The sequence below is a fragment of the Anas platyrhynchos genome, chromosome 4 (assembly GCF_047663525.1).
Source record: "Anas platyrhynchos isolate ZD024472 breed Pekin duck chromosome 4, IASCAAS_PekinDuck_T2T, whole genome shotgun sequence".
NCBI classification, from domain to species: Eukaryota; Metazoa; Chordata; class Aves; order Anseriformes; family Anatidae; genus Anas; species Anas platyrhynchos.
Genome location: NC_092590.1, coordinates 19102699 through 19123611, shown reverse-complemented (window position 1 = coordinate 19123611; position 20913 = coordinate 19102699). Strand labels below are relative to the sequence as shown.

Below are 20913 nucleotides of genomic sequence, written 5' to 3'. Positions count from 1 at the left end.
GTACGTAGATTAAGTGAAAATGAAGTGGGATACCATAAGCATCATGCAGGCGTGGCTTCCACCAACTCAAAAGCAAACCCACCTCTGATTTTGTAGAAAACAGGATGGTAAGTTAAAATTTAGCTTTTCTCTTGGAAAGTCATGCAGCAGCTTTCCAGAAGTAACTGCATTAGCTTCTCTACATGAGATTGGGTGTAACAGACAAAAGCATTGAACAATTTTGCAATTTCAACAGAGTAGAAAACCCAGCATTATGGATGTAACATGTGTTGGTCTTTCAGCTGCAACTATGTTAATTGGATGGCAATACCTCAAGCTTATAGTACTACATTTATTAGACTGATTATGTGCGAAGAAAAAGAAAAAAAAACACACAAATTAGGGAGCTTTCAGCTACCCAAAGAAGAAACTTAGTGTCTTCAGTTTTGACAACAGGCTCCTGTTTGTGACATAGTTTCCGGTCACACAGAATTTAAAAATGAAATGTGTGTATTTATTTTTCCTTTTCACAGAATATGATTTGAAATCCACCATTTGCTTTCCAAGCCTGATCATCAGACCTACAAGGAAAGGCATCAGGTACTAACAGATTCTTGAACAGGTTTTTCTTCATCGTCTTCTTCTACTGTTTCTTCTTCTTTTTCTTCTACTTTCTCTACCTCTGGAAGAAGTCCATCAAGGTTCAAAAGCAAGCCTTCACTGGTTGAAGATCTAATAACCAACTTCCGCACAAAGGGACCTACAAAACAAAGGGCACCACCAATTCAGTTACTTCAACAGTTTTGTCTCCAGGCTGACTTATCTTAGTACTGATCCAGATCGTGTCAGGTATATTGTGTCAGGTAACAGACCGATACGAGTAGACAAATCATCTCAGTGCAGACAGTTGAACATGCACTCTGCCAGAAAGGGCTCAAAATGCACTTCACACGCTGGTGCTACAAAAAGGTAGTAACACGATGGCTACCTTATTCCTTCAGTACCTCGCCAGCAGTTGAGGTAATTGATATTCCAGGGCCTTGGAACACACAAATCAAGCTACACACACATACACACTCTCCTCTAACGTATAGATAAAAAAATCAAGTCAATTTGGAATCTAGTCTGACTGGCAAATTACAGATGGGAAGTTCCTGACAACCTAACAGCTTTCCTTCCAGCAGTCAAACACACCAGTCTAGGATCCAGTTTTCTGAAGAGTACTTGGGAAGCACATAAGTGTAAGTGAAAAGCCTACTTTTTAAAGGCAGCAGGCGTGCCATTCCACAAACAAAACCCTACATAGATTCATTTTTATCCACCACAATATGTAGCACCCATAGCTTCTGCATGGGATAAGAATGGTGCTCTGCTATCTTGTGCTCTCCAAGAAATTATTAGGGTATTACAAAGCAGTGGAAATTATAGCGAGCTCAAGGCAGAAAGTCCAACACATGCTTCCTCCAGAGCAGCAGAGGGGACAATGCAGGAAAGCTCTGTGAAGTGCAGTCTGATTATCTGTCAATCACACCTGCATTTTGGATTGAAGCTGCACAGGTCGCAAAGGTAAAGATGACAGCATGCATTTGAGGAAGGGGCTGCTGAGGTAGGCAGTGGTTTTCAAGTCCCCTTTGGATTTGGAAAGGAACTGAATAAAACCCAGACGGTGGAGGAAAAGGCTAAGATATTGTGGTTATTTGTAACACACACATAGCTGATGAAGGTGACTAGGAAGCAGTAGAGATGTTACACGTCTGACAGCTAAATAGAGCCCCTAGTACAAAGAAGAAAAAAAGGCAAAGCAATGCCATAGAGCAGGAAGACTACATTTCAAGTTGAAAAAGCTAACAAGTCAAAAGACTGAAATAAAATGATGATAGATATACTAACACAACACACTCTTCCCACACATAGCAAACAACATTCTCTTAGGTCAACTCCAATCATCCTTTCATCTTCATGATGTCAATGCCATCCCTACATAGCTTGAGTGTTCACAGTTCCTTATATATGCAATAATCAAGACCTCTTTCTAACATATTAATCCTAGTAAAGATGACCACATGGGCACTGAGTTCATTTCCAACCCTCCCACTCCACCCGAGTGGTCAGGTCCGAACAACTATGTCAAAAAAAAAAAAAAAAAAAAAAGCTGCTGTAGGCTCCAAAACACATTACAATTGGCTTTCCCCTATTTGCAGCTTCACAAAAATTAACTAGGCACTTGTTGATCGCACAAATATTCACGCGTAATGGAGCGCACCAAAATAGCCCAAACAATCTTATTTCAGGATCCTACCAACAAATGCTGAAGGAGTCTTTTGACAAGAGGCACTACAGAAATAACCCAATTTCTTTGGGGAGGATTAATTAGAACTACATTAGAGAACATATGGCTGGTGGTATTTTTAGCCTTGCATTAGATCAAGTGACTTGCAGAGGAATGCCTTTTTAGTGATAACTGCATAGTTGCACGAAGATACACTACTACATATGGAAAACCTAAAACGAACAGAAATCTGGAACGAAGCGACTGACAGTTAGCAAGCCTACCTAGGTTCCCTTCCTGTAAAGATACGCTGAGGACCACACTTGCTTCCTACAAATGGCAAATATTTTTGACCAAGCAAGTAAGAACATACCACAGTAATCAAGCTTGATACCACCAATCAAACAGAAACGTTATAAAGTCCAGAATGGCTAACCCTAACTTAATCAAGTTGGTGTAGTCTATATATGAGCCTCATCACTAAAAAAAAAAAAAACTCATGACTTTCTGCTTTTATTTAGTTTTATTTCTAGTCAACTAACCCTTTATACTTTTATTTGGGATGAAACGCTTCCAAATGCTTGTTTAGTTTGCTTTTCACAGTCCGTTCTGTCCGTACAGTCACAGCATCAGTGGAAGAGATGCAATTTGATTCTTTTTGCAGACATTAAACCAATATTAATATAAAAATTGGTTGGTTAGATTACAGAATGCTAGAACACAGAATTATGTTCTTAAATCATTGTTTCCACTCCAGTAATACAGATGACATCTGTTTTACATTTACTTCAATACGAAAAAGAACAGCTAGCGTATTAGCTGGTCAAATTCTTTACAAAGGAACAGTGAGCAGAACCCACAGCAACAGCATGCCGAACTCCTGCTTTTGCTCCTTTGTAACCTGATCATTCAGTTAGGGAAGGAAAAGAAAAGATTAACAGCGTTGCACCAGGAACAGCAGAAATTTAAAAAACATCCTGGTGACAGAAAAAAATGGTTGTATATATTCAAACGGGTAGTTAGCATCAGACTAGATGTTAGCTAGATGAAGTACTGGCATTGTCTTAAGTAACTGCAGGTGGATTCTTGGTTTGGATTCTTTGTATTCGGCTTCAAGTGGGGTAAACCAATCCACCCATACACTGAAGACCCCCATGTCTCACAAGGATTCCAATGTATTGTTATAATCCATTTAAGCATCAACCTGCCAACTCAGTTTTGTACATCATCTCACTTCTTTCCTCACACAGACACTTCTGCAGTGCAATGAGAGTTCATGTCAAGAAGAGCAGACACTATTCATGCCCTTATGGGCTGTCAAGCTGTCAAGCCTTAATTCACTGAGTAGCCTAACAGCTCCCTCCTCCCATCCCAAGTAGACAAAGTAACGAGGTCATTTAATGACACCCTGCTTAACAATCGTTTCTTTATTTTGTTTCTAGAGCTTCAACTAATAGATTGGAAGAACAGCTACTTACCAGAACTTGATGGCTTGAATTTGCAGATATCCTCTAAAATTGTTTTTAGATTGGCAACTATCTGCTCAGTAGGCATATCCAGCTGAAAAAGGATAATGCAGAATTAGCCATGGTGATACTTAAAGCCTTAGATTAATAAATCAGTATGTGCTGGATATGAACATATATTTGAATATGTCTTGTTTCTCTGTATCCCTGTTAAGAGTTACAAATCCCATTAACGGCCTTACCAAAATGACTCAGAAGTATACGAGGTTGTATTTTTATTGTTATTTTCCTTCTCTCTACTCATGACATTCAATTATTCCATTCACATGACTCTGTATATATGTAGCTTCAAAGGTGTTTTTAAAAACAACCCACATACAAGTGCTTTTGTGAAATAGTACTGAAATTAAGTATTTAATATGGGCCCCCAGCATAAGAAGGATGAACAGGTCCACAGGAGGGCCACAAAATTGATCAGAAGGCTTGAGCACCTCTCCTACAAAGAAAGACTGAGAGAGCTGGGGATATTCAGCCTGAAGAAGAGAAGGCTCCAGGGTAACCTCACTGCAGCTTTTCAATACTTAAAGGGGACTTAAAAAAAGAGATGGAGAAGGACTTTTTGCTCAGGCAGATGGTAACAGGACAAGGGGGAATGGTGTTAAATTGAATGAAGGAGATTTAGATCTCCTTAGTTAGGAGGAATTTCTTCACTCAGAGGGTTGTGAGGCACTGAACAGGCTGCCCAGAGAAGCTGTGGCTACCCCATCCCTGGAGGTTCAAGGCCAGGCTGGATGGGGCATCCACCATAGACTGGTGGCTCCTGGTTCTGCCCGACATGCTCACATAACAAAGTCCTTACACACCACTTCAGGCACATCAGCAGTCCTCGCTGAACAGATCACAATACTTGGGAGTAAACCAACACTGCTGCCAAAAATTAGTATCTCCATCTTTCCTCATCTGTTAATCACCTAAAACCACAACTGCTACTCATCTCACCTGGAGTCTCTTCAACAATGAGCAACTCACGAGGAAGAGATGCACAAACCTGAACACCCTCGGGTCAAATCCAGGGCTGACTTCTCTCAGCTCCTGGAGAGCTTAGTGCACGTTTCTCAGAGTTAATGTTCTGCTAGCGTTAACGCCCTGCTATGCCTTATTTAATCTCCCTGGTCTCACCCATATCATCCAGACATCTTTATGAAATCTTTTTCTAGAAGTTTCAGGAGTGGAATTAAGAAAAAATGAGCTTGGTCTTTTTTTTTTTTCTTTTTTTTAAAACAGAATTAGCTTTGTTTCAGTGGAGCGTGCAGACATCACCGGGTCCCGTCTTCTCCACTCCCTCTCAATGTAGCACAAGCAGGTTTTAACATTTCACTTATCCATAAAGGTACGCATTACAACAGAAATCTTGTTATACTTCACTAGTCTCCTCCCAGATTTGGTCCATTAATTTCTTTTCATGCTCCTCTGGCAGACTTCTGATCCGAATGCCATTCTTCTGTTACACAGGCCAGTAAGCATTCATCTTTATTACGGTTAGGCTGACTGTGAAGTGCTTCATCTTTCATACATTAACAGCTGTAAAAATTTGTTTGCTAATGCTGAGCAGTTCACTTCACTGACAGGCTCACCATGCTGTACAGAATTCAAAATAAAGGAACACTTGCGACAACTTCAACAATTACAGTAACTAATTAGAAGCTATATATAAAGGTTTGGACAGTGTTTGCTTCCAAATCTTGCACTAGGTTGAAGTCTCAAGCAAGGCTCCAATTCTACAACTTGAGTGAGCTACTTAATATTCATCATCTGTCACCAAGCCTGCAAGAACACAAAACATACAGAACCAGCAAGCTGCTCTAAACAGTAAGTTACAATTTCTTCTAAGAACTGTAACACATTATGAGAGAAGACAAACATGTCAACATATGAAGACATCAGTTAATATCCCCTGTTTGATACTACAGGAAAATAGGGCAAAGTGAGTTACATTCCATCACACAACGTGACACATCCCAAGAGATCGTGTACCACAATTTTCTTGAGATGCAGATGGCTCCATAATGAAGACAGGTAATGCCCAAAGGGTTTTAAGTATTTCAAAATAGCTTCCACATCACCAAAGTATCCCACAGTAACTCCTGGCGTGCGCACAGTCACTGTGTATCAGCACTTAGATATTTAGGTTAATTCTAGCCTTCCCCAGACTGACAGAATACTCTGGACCAGATCTCCAGAGCTGCACACACTGCTCTGCTCAGATCAATTCCAGTGGGACCTCAGCATCTAAGTCCTGAGCCACCCTGACGAATAACAATGCCTACAGACGGAACAACTGTAAATCTATTTCTAGTCCACTTGGTATAAATACAACCTAACCACAATGGAGCTTGAAAAGATGACAGTATGTGCTAAAACCAGAGCACAGAACTGAAGCATTACTTAAATCTTTATAGTTGAGGTCTCTTATCTCTAGAGCGGCACAAGGTGCTGTAAGGAAGTACAGGGAAGTTATTTGTTCTTTTTCTGGGGGAAGAAACAAGTTTCTTTAACAGGGCCTCTCCCCACCTCTGCTGCCTAGGCGGAAGTTAGCTATAAATATCCAGCATCATACAAAAAAGATGATATTTAAAGCTCCATTCATGAAGTCCCAAAGCTTCTAGCCTTCTAGAGGATCTTTAGAAGGCTGCAACTGAACATACAGAAGAGCCGCTCAGCTATTTGGTGGATACACCTGCAAGTGAAGAAACTAGAAGATGCCCCGCTCTCAAAACACTAACTTCAGGCTCCAGCTGAGGGCTTCCCACCTGCAGTCACGAGGACTTGGGCTCCCACAGTGAAGGCTGCAATCAGCCAGAAAATTCAGAGTTTTGGCACCTCCACTCAGAATTCAGGTTCCAGCTTTTCTGAAGACTTACGGGGCAATGCAGTCATTAAAAACTAGCCGTTTCAACAGGGAACTGGAATTTTTATGGCTTTATCTCACGGCATGTCAGAGACCTGGGCTGCCCAGCAGCCATTCAGCCAGCAAGCTAAATCAGTTCTCAAGGCACTTAAACTGGGCTTACAGTTGTGGCATCTGACATAAGGGAAATCTACTCCAAGTCCTCTACTACAGCTCTTACAAGACAATCTAACAGAACCATGAACCCACCGACCCCCAGCACTTCACAGTTTAGCTCCATCAACTGCAGGATCTAGAGTTCCAACTACCAATGATACTTTATTTTTTATTTCAGTCAAATGTGAAACAAGTTCATGAAGAGAGACATGAGTTCACAGCTCTGTTTTCTGAGCAAGTACATTTTGTCTCCTGGTGCTAATAAGAGAGGAACAGAGCCCTGTTTTACCTTTTAGCTCATAGCAATGGTGAGGTATTTCTGGAGCACAGTAAGCTGCCAAGCAATTAACAACGGTACTGTAACCAGCATCCCGTAACAATATGTAACCTCTGCATGTCTCTGCATTATTCAAGTAAAACCAGATTTCCTCTTAATTTCAAGAGAAACACTTGACTCGGCTGAACTCCAAGAACTTGTCCTCAGATGCCTCTATATAAAATGTGAACTAAATCTCTTTAGAGCAGGTTTAGAGCAACTCCTAACAATTTTTACTTTGCACTGCACCAGCATAATAAAATGACTCCATTTTGCCATAATTCAGGGAAGTCAAATGCCTCTCATGACAGCAAAGGCGGGAACTGGAACATCTCTGCTTTCAGGAACAAAAAAAAAAAAGCCCCCAAAGCAAGAGCTAAGTGCTGACAAATGTGGCAGATGAACATTTCCACAGAATTGGAGAAAACATTTGGAGGACAGACAGTATCAGTTAAAGAGCACTGACCCATTTTGTGTTGCCTTGCTTTCACTGGCTTCAGCTCAGTTATGAACCTTCCCAAGAAAAAAAAAAACATTTCTCTGTAAGAGCCTGGGGACCCTGCAGATATCCTTTTCTCATCCTGGCACTGAAGCTGGCTGCAATTCTGAGATACTAGCAGTGTACAAGAAAGACAAATGCAGGCACAGAATACCCCTTACTGAGGCTGTGCCCTTGGTCCTCGCTGTTGTAAAGTGCTGTTTCCAGTTCGAGTTTACTTCGCTATGTTTTTTGCCATCCTCAGTTTTGTTCCAAAACATCCTGTTTTGTTCCAAATTCAAGCCTTTTGCCATACAGGATTACTAGGAAGACATTACTTCGGTGCAGCACATACCATCAAGAGCTCCACAAGACCTTCAGCTCTTGCTGAGCTACGTATTATTGTAAGGCCCCATGTCCCTCACAGCCTGCAAGGACACTTCTGGCCCTCCCGACACTGACAGACGAGGGAGGTAGGTGCTACTGCCAGTGCAAATTGCCATTTCCAGCCTCAACTCATGATTTCTACTCCCCAAGTTTGAGAGGCCTCTGGTTCAGTACACCTCTCTCCACACTTCTAACCCTCTAAAGGAAATGGTGCTCCTGTGCATGTCCCTTCCCAAAATGTATACCCTTCCAAACAAACTCAAGTCCCAACTCAAAATAACCTTCCTGCATTTCACAAGAGAGCCAATTCCCAGGCAGCCCCCTGCACAGACACAAAAACAAACCAAAAACTACTTCCTGGTGTCACCTTTACATTTGCTAAAGACAACACCTCCAACCTGGGAGAAAGAATACTTCATAGCAGTCAACAGCAGCCTATCCCAATTCAAAAGCTATGTCAAAACCCTCAACAGAACCTTCAAGCTGCCCTCTTCAGATAGCATGGTTCTGAAGTAGACATCCCAAGTGCCTCAGTTGTCTCTCTCCTGCTCTAAGCTCTGTGTCTTAAAAGCAGACTTGGCATTCTAGGTTTCACAACTAATCTACTAATTAGACTTAACCATTGCCAACTCCCGGGCTTTTCAAAGACATCTCAATTACTCACTACATAAGAAAACACCACTGAGGCTGCTGACTTATGTGGGAGGGCGGCGTTACTTCAAGCTATGGGCCATGACTGAGCTAACAGGCAACATGAGACAGCAAGCAGCACTGAAGAGAAAAGCTCTCTGAGAAACACCGGCCTGGCAGAGTCCCAGAAACATCCACGCCACTGCCTGGAACAAAGCAATAGATCTTTACGCTTCTGTGTAATTCACAAATGATTATTTTCTCACTGACAAGGTTTAAATTTAAAGAGCTCTTGATTTAGTGGTGAGCAGACATGCATAACCACTCAGGCTTCCACCACCTCCCAGAGCCTTGCCCGTGCCAGATTTCCTCCCGGCGGCGCTGCACAACCAGCAGCACAACTAGGTCAGGCGCAGGAGAGCAGCTTCTGAGGGTGGAGACCTTTTACACGAGCCGTAACCACAGTCATCCTCCGGCGTCCAACTCCCCGAACACGTCACGTCCACTGCGGTGGAGTCACCTCTGCCACAGAGCTGATGTTACCTTACCACAGCTCAACTGCACACAAGCAAACCCCCAGCACGCTATTTCCGATCCAAGATTAAGAGCTCATTCACAAGAACCTGTTATTTACTAATTATAATTAAAAAAAGATGACATCTCTGGCTGCACCATAGCTTCAGAAGTGCTTATAGAAATGCAGAGCCTGAGCCGCCCAGACAAAGAACCTAAGGTGCCCTGTAACACCAGCAGCTCATGGCAGTAACAGGACGTGGTTTAAGTCTCAAAAACTCTAACCACAGCAGTAAAGAGCTATACCTAGTACGACCAACTGCAATTGCATGGAATGCTGTCAAACTATCCAAGCTTTGATTGTTATTAAAAAAAAGAAATTTTAGATTAAGTGTGAAAAGAACTTTAAAAGACATTTAATTTGCAGGTATTTTAAAGGCTGATCAAGAGGATTAAAATTAAAGTAGTCCAAAGCAAAAAAATAAAGATGTAGAATACACGCAAAACACTTGAAAATATTTTCTTTTTTTTTCTTCTTCCATTTTATCTATGGATTTTAAGTGTTTTATATAGTCACATCACACTTAGAGACAGCTAAAGATACCTCCTGCCTCTATGAGAATCTAATACATAACATATTTTAGGAGAATAGTCCCAAATACCTCAGTTTTGAGATATTGTACAGAAGAACAAGTCCTTTAAATTCATATGTACAACTCACAGGAGCTAGCCAAAATCAACAAACTTGCTTATCTAATATCACCAGACAGAACTGCAGAGAACAGAAGTCTTGTGAACTTCCTTTCTGTACCAGTATCAGTTAAAGTTAAAAACGGGTAGGATTACAAATAGACAAAACAGAATGGAAGTAAAACAATTTGGAAGAGGGAAAAAAAAAAAGGAAAAAAGCTCAAGAGCCTATAACAAGAGATAAGATACCTCCCTTCAATAACCCAGTTTCTTATGACAGTAGTCAAAGCTCAGATTAATTTTATATTTCAGGTGTGATGCAAACTGTTGGTTTGTTTCCTCCCCTGAACCAGAACTAAAAGTTCTTAAAATCAAACCACAACTAAAAATTCCCTAAATTAAACCAGCCTTTAATTATTAGGTTCATGTGAATACAGCTTGATCCAGAGATCCCACTCTTGGCATCCTTAACTTCTCAGCATTAGATATGTCTTGCTCTCAGTGGAACCAGCTTCCATCACCATACTTCAGTGACACACAAGGCTCACATCAGCTGAGCACGTTGCGCAAGAAACAGTAAAGTTCTTTTTAGTCAGTGAAACAACACTTAAAATCTTGAAAATGCACAGATCAAAAACTTTTCTTACCTGTTTTAATACTAATTTCAACTCTGCTCAGAAGAGAACACTTAAGAACTCTCCATACTTACTCTTGCTATTCTTGTCTTGATTAAGCGCTCGTCTTCTACCGTGTACTCTAGACCTTCTCTAAAGAGTTGCAGCATTTTGGGGATATCGTGGCCCAGGGAATCTAAGTAAAAAAAAAAAAAAAAATCCGGTTAATGTTTATGAGCAGGGCATAATATACTACTAGAAAAGGGAAAATTCAATGTTTCAGCTAAAGCAGTTAAACTCCAAACAAAAATGTAGTTTCATGAACAACTGCATCCTCACACATCTCCTATGAAAATCTCTCTCTATATTCCTTCCTTCCTCATTAATCAGCAGACATTAATAGGAGATAGAGTTAAAAAAAATAAATAAATAAATAAGGAAGATTTCACTCCAAATAAAGAACCTGTGAAGAGTGTACATAAGCAGTCATTATTACCTAATTCCTAATATAATTAGTTTGGAAGATCAGAACCTACTGAGTTAAATTTAGAATAAGCCCCAAGCGTCTACCTTGAAAACAAACACTCCGCAACTGTGCAATACCAAGATTACACACTACCTGAAACATCCTGGCCCAGTCCAGCCATTGAACAAGTCAAGACAGCTGTTTTGTTATCTCAGCTGCAGCTCATTTGACAGATTTACAGCACCACTCAGTTGCTTCAACTGCAAGTATTATTTCTCCCATATGCCTTTGAGCGGCTCCAAGAGAAAGCAGCCACCAGTAACCTACAAAGCAAGCAAGTCTGTAATGGCATAATATAGCTTTTGTTTGTCCCCAGAACATCTGGAGTATCCTGTTGCAATGCTTTGGACAGGTTTGTATGTTTGCCTCAAACATTTAGGAGGCTAAAAACACTGCCTGCAGCCTGTAAAAACATTGTTAGAGCAGCAGGGAAAGGGAATTTGGTTCAAGATTTCGCGTTTCATGCAACTGACACAGCTCACGTGAATAACTTTTTTCCTGTGTTAGGAAGACACCCCGAAATACAGCAAAAATAATTCAAGTCAGCAAGGCAGACAAAATATTCAGAGACATTTGATGCCGTGAGAACCCGATCTGAATAGGAAGTTCCTTGAGCATAATGAAAAGGGAGCGACCACACAGAGAAGCTAACAGGTTATACTAACAAGAAACATAAATATTGTTATTAAGAAGCACAGACGAGTACATAGAGCAGTCATGTGGCTGGGATCCAAACAACTGCACAACAGTCAGACAGCGCAACTATCAGTGAACATCTTTTTTCCCCAGAGTTGTTTCTATTTTCCTACATAACTTCACTACATAAAGTTTGCAGTACTATTACAGTTGATTAGATATTAACTAGTTGACAAACTTACCTTGACTGTAATCCCAACATTTTTGTTGTAGGGGAAAGGCACAGTACTAGGTTCCTAAAACAACTTTCACATATGACAAAAGGAGTGGCTCAGTCATATGCAGTCAAATACTCAGTGTAATTATATGTCCTCATAAAAAAAAAAAATCACCTCAAGAGTTAATCTTGTTCCAGTACTTAGATCTATTAAAAAAAAATAAAAATGCTTCTTACTTCTTTTTGTGCTGGGGTATTTTCGTCTCAGCTTGTTTCTTAACGGTATTAGTTTAGGCATTATTGCAGGAACAGCTACATAGGAGTCCACTTGGATTTCATCTTCCAAAATCTCCAATAAAACAAAGTAAAATATATTTAGGAACACAATAAATTAACCAAGTACACAACTTTTATGTACAAAAATGTCAGAGCACAGAAGCCAGTATCTTACTCTTTATATTGGCTGCTAACCTCAAGCTAGAGCTGGCTGGACATGAAGTTCCTTGTTCCCTCCCCACTTGGTCACTGTTACAAGCTACAATGTTTAATTTAGATAATTCTTTAAAAAAATAAATAAATACCCATTTGATTAATTCAACTCCTCCTACAACAGCAGCTCCATTCTCTCGAGCTATTTCAGCTTCTTGCTCATTCTGTTGAGAGAAAAAGAATTTGTTAGCATGCCTACTACCAATTAGTCTATATCAACAGCACTGGATAGGTTCTTTATCTTGACAATGCGATGTAAGAACAGACTATATACTACTTAAGAAAGGAAGAATGATTTAAGACAAACCAAAGATGAAAAAAATATATCTGACACTGGCGATTTAGTATTGGAGCAGCAACCCCTGTTCACTTCCAGTCTTAACAGAAAGCAATATTCAAGCGTTCAATTTGTTTCTGGAGAAAAAAAAAAAAAATCATCCCTTTGGGGAACAGCTCTGTTACAAGCCCTTTCTCCCTGATCGTTAGCCTCCGGAAGCTTCAACCAACCATCCACTAGGTGGAGTCAACATGTGCTGTTACTCAAAGCTAAAAGAAAAGCATGAAGCATGCTTCTTAAAACCACCATAAAATACGGCTATTTACTTCTGAAAGTGCTAGTAAACTTTTGCTTCAAATAGCATTTAGAAGTTACCTTTGTTTTTCTTGTTTTCAAAGGTTCATCAACTAAAGCCAGGGCACTTCTCTAGAGTCATCTCATAGAGGTTATTTTGTTAGAAAGATTAACAGGCAAAGGACAGCAGCAAAGAGGCTGAACTAGCCTCACACAGATGCTACAGAGGGCCTCCACACCATTTCACATCAGTGATCTCCTAGCACAGCAGATGAAAGGTTTGGGGGTGAGGCAGGGTAGGGTTGTAGCATTATTTAGATTGGTTGTCTGTGTTTTGTATTAGAGAAGTTACTGAACACCACCACCACTCAATGGCAAGCCGTTACAGCATAAGCCACTGCGAGTAACTCACAATTTGCACTGCCTACTAAGGCTTCAGACAGCAAGGTTAGGCACGACTGCTAAACCGAACTGTCCACCTTTATTACAGGATAATCCAAGTTTTTACTCTGCAAACAGACTTCAATCATTTCTCTCCCTCAGTCACACCTATGCAGATGTTCACTCCCTGAGTGCATTGCTAGAATTAATTACGTACATGTAGACAAATCAACATGAAGGAAACTCAAGGTGCTTGTTAACACATTAAGGTACTGCTGAAGATGAAACCTCAACAGGCTTGAGAATCCTGCAAAGCATTTGGAAAGCCTTCCCAACACAAGGTACAACGCATACAACACGACTAGGTCCCATGCAAGAGCACGCTAGGCTCGTAACACACGTAACTAAGTAACTCGTGCTTACCCACCTCTGTGAAAACCAGGACCTTATTCACTTCATCTGTAAAGCGATGCGGAAGAAGAACAGTGCTTGCAAACGGATCAACTTTTTTCTAAAAATAAAGGAAAAGATTGAAACAAAAAAGAAATCATGACTTCAGCACAAGTTATACTAAATAATTTTGCACCCACGCAAATGCACAGATGCAAGCATCTCTGACTAAAACATTTTTACCCACAATATACTTGCACGTAATAATCACAATAAACCAGCACAATGCACAGGATTAATCCAATATTAATCATGGATATAAAAATATGATTTATGTACGCTGATACTCGCCCAAGAGAAAGGGGCTGGGGTCAGCAACTCCCACATGTGGAACCGCTGCCATGCTCAGGTGCTGTCAGTAACACAGCGGGGTTCTGCAGTCACAGCTCATTTAAATTAAGTTTCTGAGGAGGTAGTGGCCAGTGCATAGCATCAGCAAGAAATGTGTCTCTCACCAACGCTTAAGAATGCCTCAATGCTACTGGAAGCAGGAACAAGAGGTCTGTGTAAGCATAAACTTACCTAGCTCTAAGTGACCCTGGTATACCAAAGGGATATTTAGTTACATGCACAAAGAAATAAACTTTAAAGGGACCAAACTGTTTTCTAGCTCTGAGGGAAGGAGAAAGTTTCAGGGAAAATCCAAACTGGGCTAGGTGCCTTTGAACTGACAAAAGGGAAGACTGGCAATAAGAGCTAAAAAACTCCACCAAGACAACACTCAGGCCAGACTCCTAACAACCTCCTCTGAAGCTGAGAGTGTGAGAAATGTCACCTAGGAAAAATTTGTTCATACTTTTTTCTCATTTCTTAACCAGCGTCCTCTGAAGACCTGCAAGGACACCACCCACTTCCAGTGTCATGAAAAGTGCTCACATTGACATTTCCACTTAACACGAACTTGTCATTAATCCAAGCCAGAAAAAAACAAATAGCTGAAAGAAAGTCCTCCAGAAATGACAGTCTCAGCAGCCTAACAGGAATCCTGGCTCTCTTGCACTTCATTAAGGTAACAGAGCAAGTCCTTCTGCTCTGGATTCAAGTCCAGTCTGTTATACTGACTAGAAACTAGTACCAACTGTGGTCAAGGGAAGTGAAACTACCTCCCATTAATTGCTGAGGATACTGGCAGCTCTTTGACGTGCAGCGATGTAATAGGGCTCATGCGTGAACCCCAAAGATCCACAGAAATAAATGATGAAATAAGGTTCTTCAAAACGACAACAAAAGGCTTCCTTTTCACTGCCTCTTGGTAAAGAAGAGCTGTGTATGCATAAGTGCCTTCACTCCAACAGTACCCACAAAAAAACACCATAAGCAAACAATACCCTACTTTTAAGGTGCACGACTGAAAAACAAAAATAAAAACACAGGGGACAGAGACGGGAAGAAGCTAATCTACACTTCTCCCTATAAAAACGAATCCAGAACAAAGTACAAGCATGATTTTGGTAACACACCTTCAATTGGAAAGCCTAAACAAATGTGAAGTTCAGTTTGATCTGTTCTGCCTGGACCTGATTTTCAGCCACGTAATAGCCCACCTTTGAAATTCTTGAAGGTGCCTACTTTGACCCCAAGAATTTGAGCCATACTTAATAAGCACACACGCAATAAAGGCATAAAGCCACCTGCAAAAGCAGACTGTATTCTGACAGTAAACAGTGCAGTTGGAAGAAGCAGCTGAGAAGGCCAACAGAAACATCTACTCTACATTTAAAACACAGCCTTCCCACGTTGGAAAAAAAAAAAAAAATCAAAACACCTCCTTATCCTCTTCAAACTTACCTTCTTCTGCAGCGCCGTATCTAGAAACACATTAATATACACATACTGTTTGGGGTGCGTGAAGTCTAGTTCCTGAAATTTCTTTAGCATACCAACAGCCTCTTCTACATTATAGGATGGCCGCTTGTAAAGCCACGTCAGGTACACGTCATCCACTGGCTTGCTCATCAGAGGCCGCCTGATAATTCCTTTTTTCTTTTTTGCTTCTTCCTGCTTGGCCTTTTGTGAACCTTTTTTTGCATTTCTGAGACAAGAAGAAAACAAACACCATTGTTAGATCATCAGCATAAGAGTCAGGCACTTGCTTCAAGAAAAAGAAGTAAACACTGTCATATGTCAGTTAATTAACGAGTAGTTACTAAGGTAGGCTCTGCACCTAAGAGCAAGTAACATCCTTAAATTCACTCCAATCGCTTGTCTCAAATGGCGAAGACAAATCAAGTTTCCAGTGGAGTTAACAAACACAAGCCCCAGTCTTTAACTCTGCTATTTTGAAAGGCTTTCAAAACGAGCGGAAAAAATAGAGGTAGAAAAGGATACTCCATTCCTCTATTAAAATGAAGGTTAAAATTGAAAAAGTTAACTATACTCCAGCGCTCCTGGTATACAGCATGCTCCACTCTTCTGTGCACAGAACCCATTTTTCTTCTCCCACTTACACAGTGGTATCAGATTTTAAGAAACATCAAAGCAATGTAGGTGTCTAGCTGAGGTCACTTGGTTTGTTCAGCTTGGGTTCCACACGAGGGGCAGGCGCTGAGCTCTGCTCTCTGGGGACAGCGACAGGACCCGAGGGGACGGCATGGAGCTGGGACAGGGGAGGGTCAGGCTGGGGGTTAGGGAAAGGGTCTGCACCCAGAGGGTGGTCGGGCACTGGGACAGGCTGCCCAGGGCAGTGGTCAAGGCACTGAGCCTGCTGGAATTTGAGAAGTATTTGGACAACGCTCTCAGACATCTGGTCTGATTTTTGGGTGGTCCTCTGCAGAGCCAGCATTTGGGCTCTATGATCACTGCGCATCCCTGCCAGCTCACGATACTCTGTGCTTCTGTGATTTTATGATAACGTGAGGCGAGAAGAGGAATGGTCTGAACCCAATTCCATAAGCTCAGCAGCTTCCACGCTGACACGACTCCTCCAGCTGTCACCCAGCCATCCTTTTCCCGACCACCCACCAAACCCCACCGCGTTTCCCCCCACAGCCGCTGCACTCCTCACCTGAACCACCACCGAAAACCCTCCCTGCGGGCCCAGCCTCGACCTCCCCTCCCCACACTGCTTCCCTGGGACCCTCCCGCTGTTTAAGCCCCTGAGAGCAGCTGGGAGCGAGGCCAACACCTCAGGCACTCACTTGGCGGCCGCGGCGTAGCAGCAGGCGGGCTGCGGGGGGCGAGGCAAGGCGGCGGCCAAAGCCCATCGGCAGTGCGGAGCCAGAACTGAGGGAAAAAAACACAAACAGCGCCTCAGCCGGCCGCCAGACCGCTTCCTCAGGCTCCCTTCATCCCCATCGGGGTGAGGGCGAGGAGCACAGCGGCCGGCTGGACACACACGAGCCCCGGGAGCCGCCCCCCCCCCCTTCACCTCTCCACACGCAGCGGCCGCCGGCGGCCGCCATCTTGCGCGCCCGCCCCGCCGAGCCCTTGGCGGCGCCCCCGCCCCGCCGTCCCCCCCGCGCCGCTGCCGGCGCCCGGCGTTCCCCCTGCTCAAAGGTTCCCCCCCCCCCCCCGCTTCGCTTTTTTCCTTAAAGCCGGGGGAAACGGCGCTGTCCCGGCTGGGTCTAAAGGCAGAGCAGCAAAAAACGCCCCTCGGTGCTTGCAGGGGGCTGGGTGGTGTGGTGTGTGTGAAGGGAGGGCGCTATGGAGGGGAGCGTGAGGCACCGCCGCCATGCCCCAGTCCTGTCAGGCCCCGCGTCGCTTTGCCACAGCCCGCAGCGGCCAGGGGAGAGGGTTTAAAATCATCGTGGTTTAAGCTGGGAGCTGCCAAAAACCTGAAAAGTGCCACACAGAGCTCACACGTAAACATAATAAAACAGAAACGAGGCAGAAGGAGTCGCAGGAGAAATGCAGCGTGTGTGCCGCTGCCAGCCTGCTGTGGCTGCTCACCGGTCTCCTCCCGCTTCCCCTGCCTCAGTGCTCACACACGGGGTGCAAGAAGCTCCCCTGCGGGTTAACATCGGCTGCTCTGCTGCAGAATGATGTGCTGCGAGTCCCTAACAAAGCTCTGCCTGCCCCAGACGTTGGCTGCCTACAAACCCACCTGTGGAGCACGGATGCTGAGCTGCTCCAGTACACACCATGAGCTGTATTCCAGTCTCCTGCTCGCTAAAGGGGCCCACTTATTTCACACTGACATGCTCTTGGCTATAAATACACTAACTTCTACGGTTTTATTCCCTCCCTGATGAACCTGGGACCAAGAATATTCTCCAAATTCTTTTTTGTTTCTTTTCTTAGAACTCGGAAGAGAGGTTTATCTATCTCACCTAGTGGTTTGCTCTGAAGTGTTTGTGAAACATCTGGCTCACACTGACACCGGACGTTTCTCTTCTGAGCAGTGTGTTCTCCAGTAGCACGAGTCCAATTTTTCCCTGTAAGCTTCTTTCTGACTTTAACAGACTCTGATAGGGGTCTGACCTAGTCTGCCATATTCTCTTGCTGTTTCAGTGCCTTTGTGCTCTTTTACTTCTGGCTGAGAGGCTGCCACACTCACTGGATGTCAGAGCGGGAAGGGGTCTCAGCCCAGATCACCGTGCCCCTTTGGTAAAGAAAGAAACACAGCTTTAGTCTCTACAGGGACCACGGGGAATGGGTAGTGGCCCTGCTGAAGGCCTGGCAGTTGTTTTGCAGGCAGCTGTTTGATGTTTACATCTCCTCGTGCATTCCCAAATACGGCAGGGAGCCTCTTGAACTAGAATTGTTATTTTTAAATCAGAGTAGCTGATGTTATGTGCATATGCAAAGCATGGCATAGCAAACCCAATACAGGTTTCTCCAGTGTAACTGTTCACTCTGTATCCCAGGAAAGGATCCAGGATGATGGGAAGGTACAAGGGTGACAGGAGGAAGAAAACCTCCTCGGTTAAAAAGTCTTAACGACAAGTGAAAAAGCACAAAATCCAAGCACAGAGGCAGATCAGGTTTGGGCAATGGGGTTTCTTTTTGGATGGGCAATAGGCACCTGCATATCCTATAGTGGTGGCAAACGTAATACAAGACTTACCATGCAAGCCTACTTACTATGCACATGTGATCGGGTAACAACCCACATCCTTCACCCTGTTCCTCCACGACTTCTGAATCCCCTCATGAGCTTCCCATTTGTTCAACAGAAGGTCACTGCTGCAGATCGTGGGGTTTGGCTCTGTGGGGAAACACAGGCTCACGGTTAACTTGTTAATGATTCTTCCGTATCACCTGTACGGATACTCTGAATACCTCCTGTGCACAGCGCGGTGAGGAACCCAGACATAACAAATTTATTCTGCGAAGGAAGCAGGGCCTTGGGGAGGCTGCGGTTTGCTGTACAAGTGGTGGGGGAGCCCCCAGGAGATGCTGATCCTGCTGGCGGTGACCCCGGGCAGGCCACTGGCAGAACCTGGTTTCTCAGTTACGCTCCCTTTTGAGAAAGGAGGGAAACAGTACCTGAGGTGAGGGTGGCGAGGCCCTGGCCTGTAACGGGAGCTGGGAAACCTACAGAATGATTAACCCAGGCAGGGGAAAAAGGGAGGGCACAGTCCTCCTTCACTGCTCCGTTTGTATTTTTCAGGGGAGAGGAGTAATGAGCGAATCAGTTAAAGGCACCAACATCAAAGAAGTCAGTACCAAAGCCTTTAACAGGCTGTACATGATTTTTCTCTTAAGAAAGGCAGGCCATTAAACTTCTATTTGAAGAGGCTTTTTTCTTTTGCCCTCCTTTCTCTCTGCCCTGCTCTGTATGTCTGTGCCTGCTCCCGCTTACTCATTTACTCCATTTGCTAACAGAACCCCTTGAAAAATCGTGGAGGCTCCCTCCACGCTTCTTGTACTCTGAACATAAACGAGTCCGGCATGAGTCTAGAGAGCTGCAGAAGAAATGAGTTTCAGTAAGAACTGCTTGTCCTACCCTACACCTCCTCAGCTGCTTGCTGCAAGGTACCTCACAGGTACTTCCCGGCAGCTCTATGCCACTTTTGTTGCCAGTTTTCCCTCCTGTGCTATCCCACAGATGAGCACACAAAGACCTACACCCCTCTCCACCCCTGTTTTCTTCTTCTTTTTTTTTTTTTTGTTTTCTTTTTTGAATCCATGCTCTGTCCTCATGCAACACCCCTATTTTTCCTCTTTGAACTTAGGAGCAGCCCTGAGAAGAAGGCAACCTCCAACTTCGGTGTGCCCAACTGCAGAAAATGTGCTCTAACGTTGGCACGCTGTTTACCTGCGTCCCCGTGCTTCATCTGCCCTCAGACACGTACAGCCACACGTGTACGCCTGTACAGCCACAGCGTGGGCGCCTGAAAGGTTTTGCAGCAGACAGACGCTTCCTTTGGAGAAAAAGAGGTGACAAATGTGAGCTGAGGCACCACCTACACCCTCAGTGCTCGGCTTCTGCCTCATGCTCGGCGTGGGGCCCGCTCTCCCTGACATCTGCCTCACTTCCTCAGCTCGGCAGGCCTTTGTGGGGTGCCCTCTTCATGTAGGCTCTGGAGAATGCTCCTCACTGTAATTAATGGCAACAATTAGCTGTGGAGGGCTGCTTAACCTCACTGTGTTGGGTGGCTCTTAATGAGTGCGGGGTGGCCTCGCTAGGGTTGTGGCACCATTTTGGGCTGGGGCACCACTTTGGGGTCCCATCATTATTTGAGGGTTCCTTCACCATTTTGGGGTCCCATCACCATGTGAGAGTCCCAGCACCATTTTGGGGTCCATCACTATTTGAGGGTCCCTTCACCATTTTGTGGTCCAGCACCACTTCAGGGTCCTGTCACTGATGGTCCTGTCACCATTTGAGAGTCCTGTCACCATGTGAGGGTCCTGTCACCATGTGAGGGTCCCTTCACCATTTCGGGGTCCCATCACTATTTGAGGGTCCCTTCACCATTTTGGGGTCCCATCACCATTCTGGGCTCTGTCACTATTTGAGGGTCCCTTCACCATTTTGGGGTCCTGCCACTGTTTGAGGGTCCCATCACAACTTCAGGGTCCCTTCACCATGTGAGGGTCCAGCACCACTTCAGGATCCTGTCACTATCTGAGAGTCCCGTCACCATTTCGGGGTCCTGTCACTGTTTTGGGGTCCCGTCACCATCTGAGGGTCCCGTCACCGTTTCAGGGTCCCTTCACCATTTCAGGGTCCTGTCACCAAATGAGGGTCCCTTCACCACTTTGGGATCCCGTCACCATTTCGGGATCCCTTCACATTTCGGGGTCCCGCGCCCCGATCCCCCCTCAGTCCCCAGCCCCGCCCGCTCCCTCC

At 44.0% G+C, this 20913-nt stretch overlaps 1 protein-coding gene across 2 annotated transcripts; it reads right to left on the bottom strand.

The window, feature by feature from the left end:
* Positions 1–471: 471 nt before the first annotated feature.
* On the bottom strand, positions 472–20799 carry MRPL1 (mitochondrial ribosomal protein L1). Of its 2 annotated transcripts, XM_005025129.6 has the most exons (10): positions 19876–20799; positions 18699–18822; positions 16814–16898; positions 15465–15708; positions 13654–13737; positions 12367–12438; positions 12023–12134; positions 10502–10602; positions 3727–3808; positions 472–739 (listed from the first exon to the last, which is right to left on the bottom strand). In XM_005025129.6, the coding sequence occupies exons 2-10, from the start codon at positions 18727–18729 to the stop codon at positions 576–578; spliced, it is 975 nt and encodes a 324-aa protein (XP_005025186.3). In that variant the 5' UTR covers positions 18730–18822; positions 19876–20799; the 3' UTR covers positions 472–575. The 2 variants fall into 2 exon arrangements, with proteins under 2 accessions (XP_005025186.3, XP_038034456.1); XM_038178528.2 differs by lacking the exons at positions 18699–18822; positions 19876–20799 and adding an exon at positions 17044–17189.
* Between the last annotated feature and the right edge of the window lie 114 nt (positions 20800–20913).

Excerpts from the sequence above, each read along its gene's own strand:
- MRPL1 (XM_038178528.2), bottom strand. The coding sequence starts at position 17,077 with ATGGCGGCCGCCGGCGGCCGCTGCGTGTGGAGAG. Across the intron at positions 12,135-12,366 it reads GAGTTGAATTAATCAAATGG|ATTTTGGAAGATGAAATCCA; the intron begins GTATTTATTTAT and ends GTTTTATTGGAG. Across the intron at positions 740-3,726 it reads ATTCAAGCCATCAAGTTCTG|GTCCCTTTGTGCGGAAGTTG; the intron begins GTAAGTAGCTGT and ends TTTGTTTTGTAG.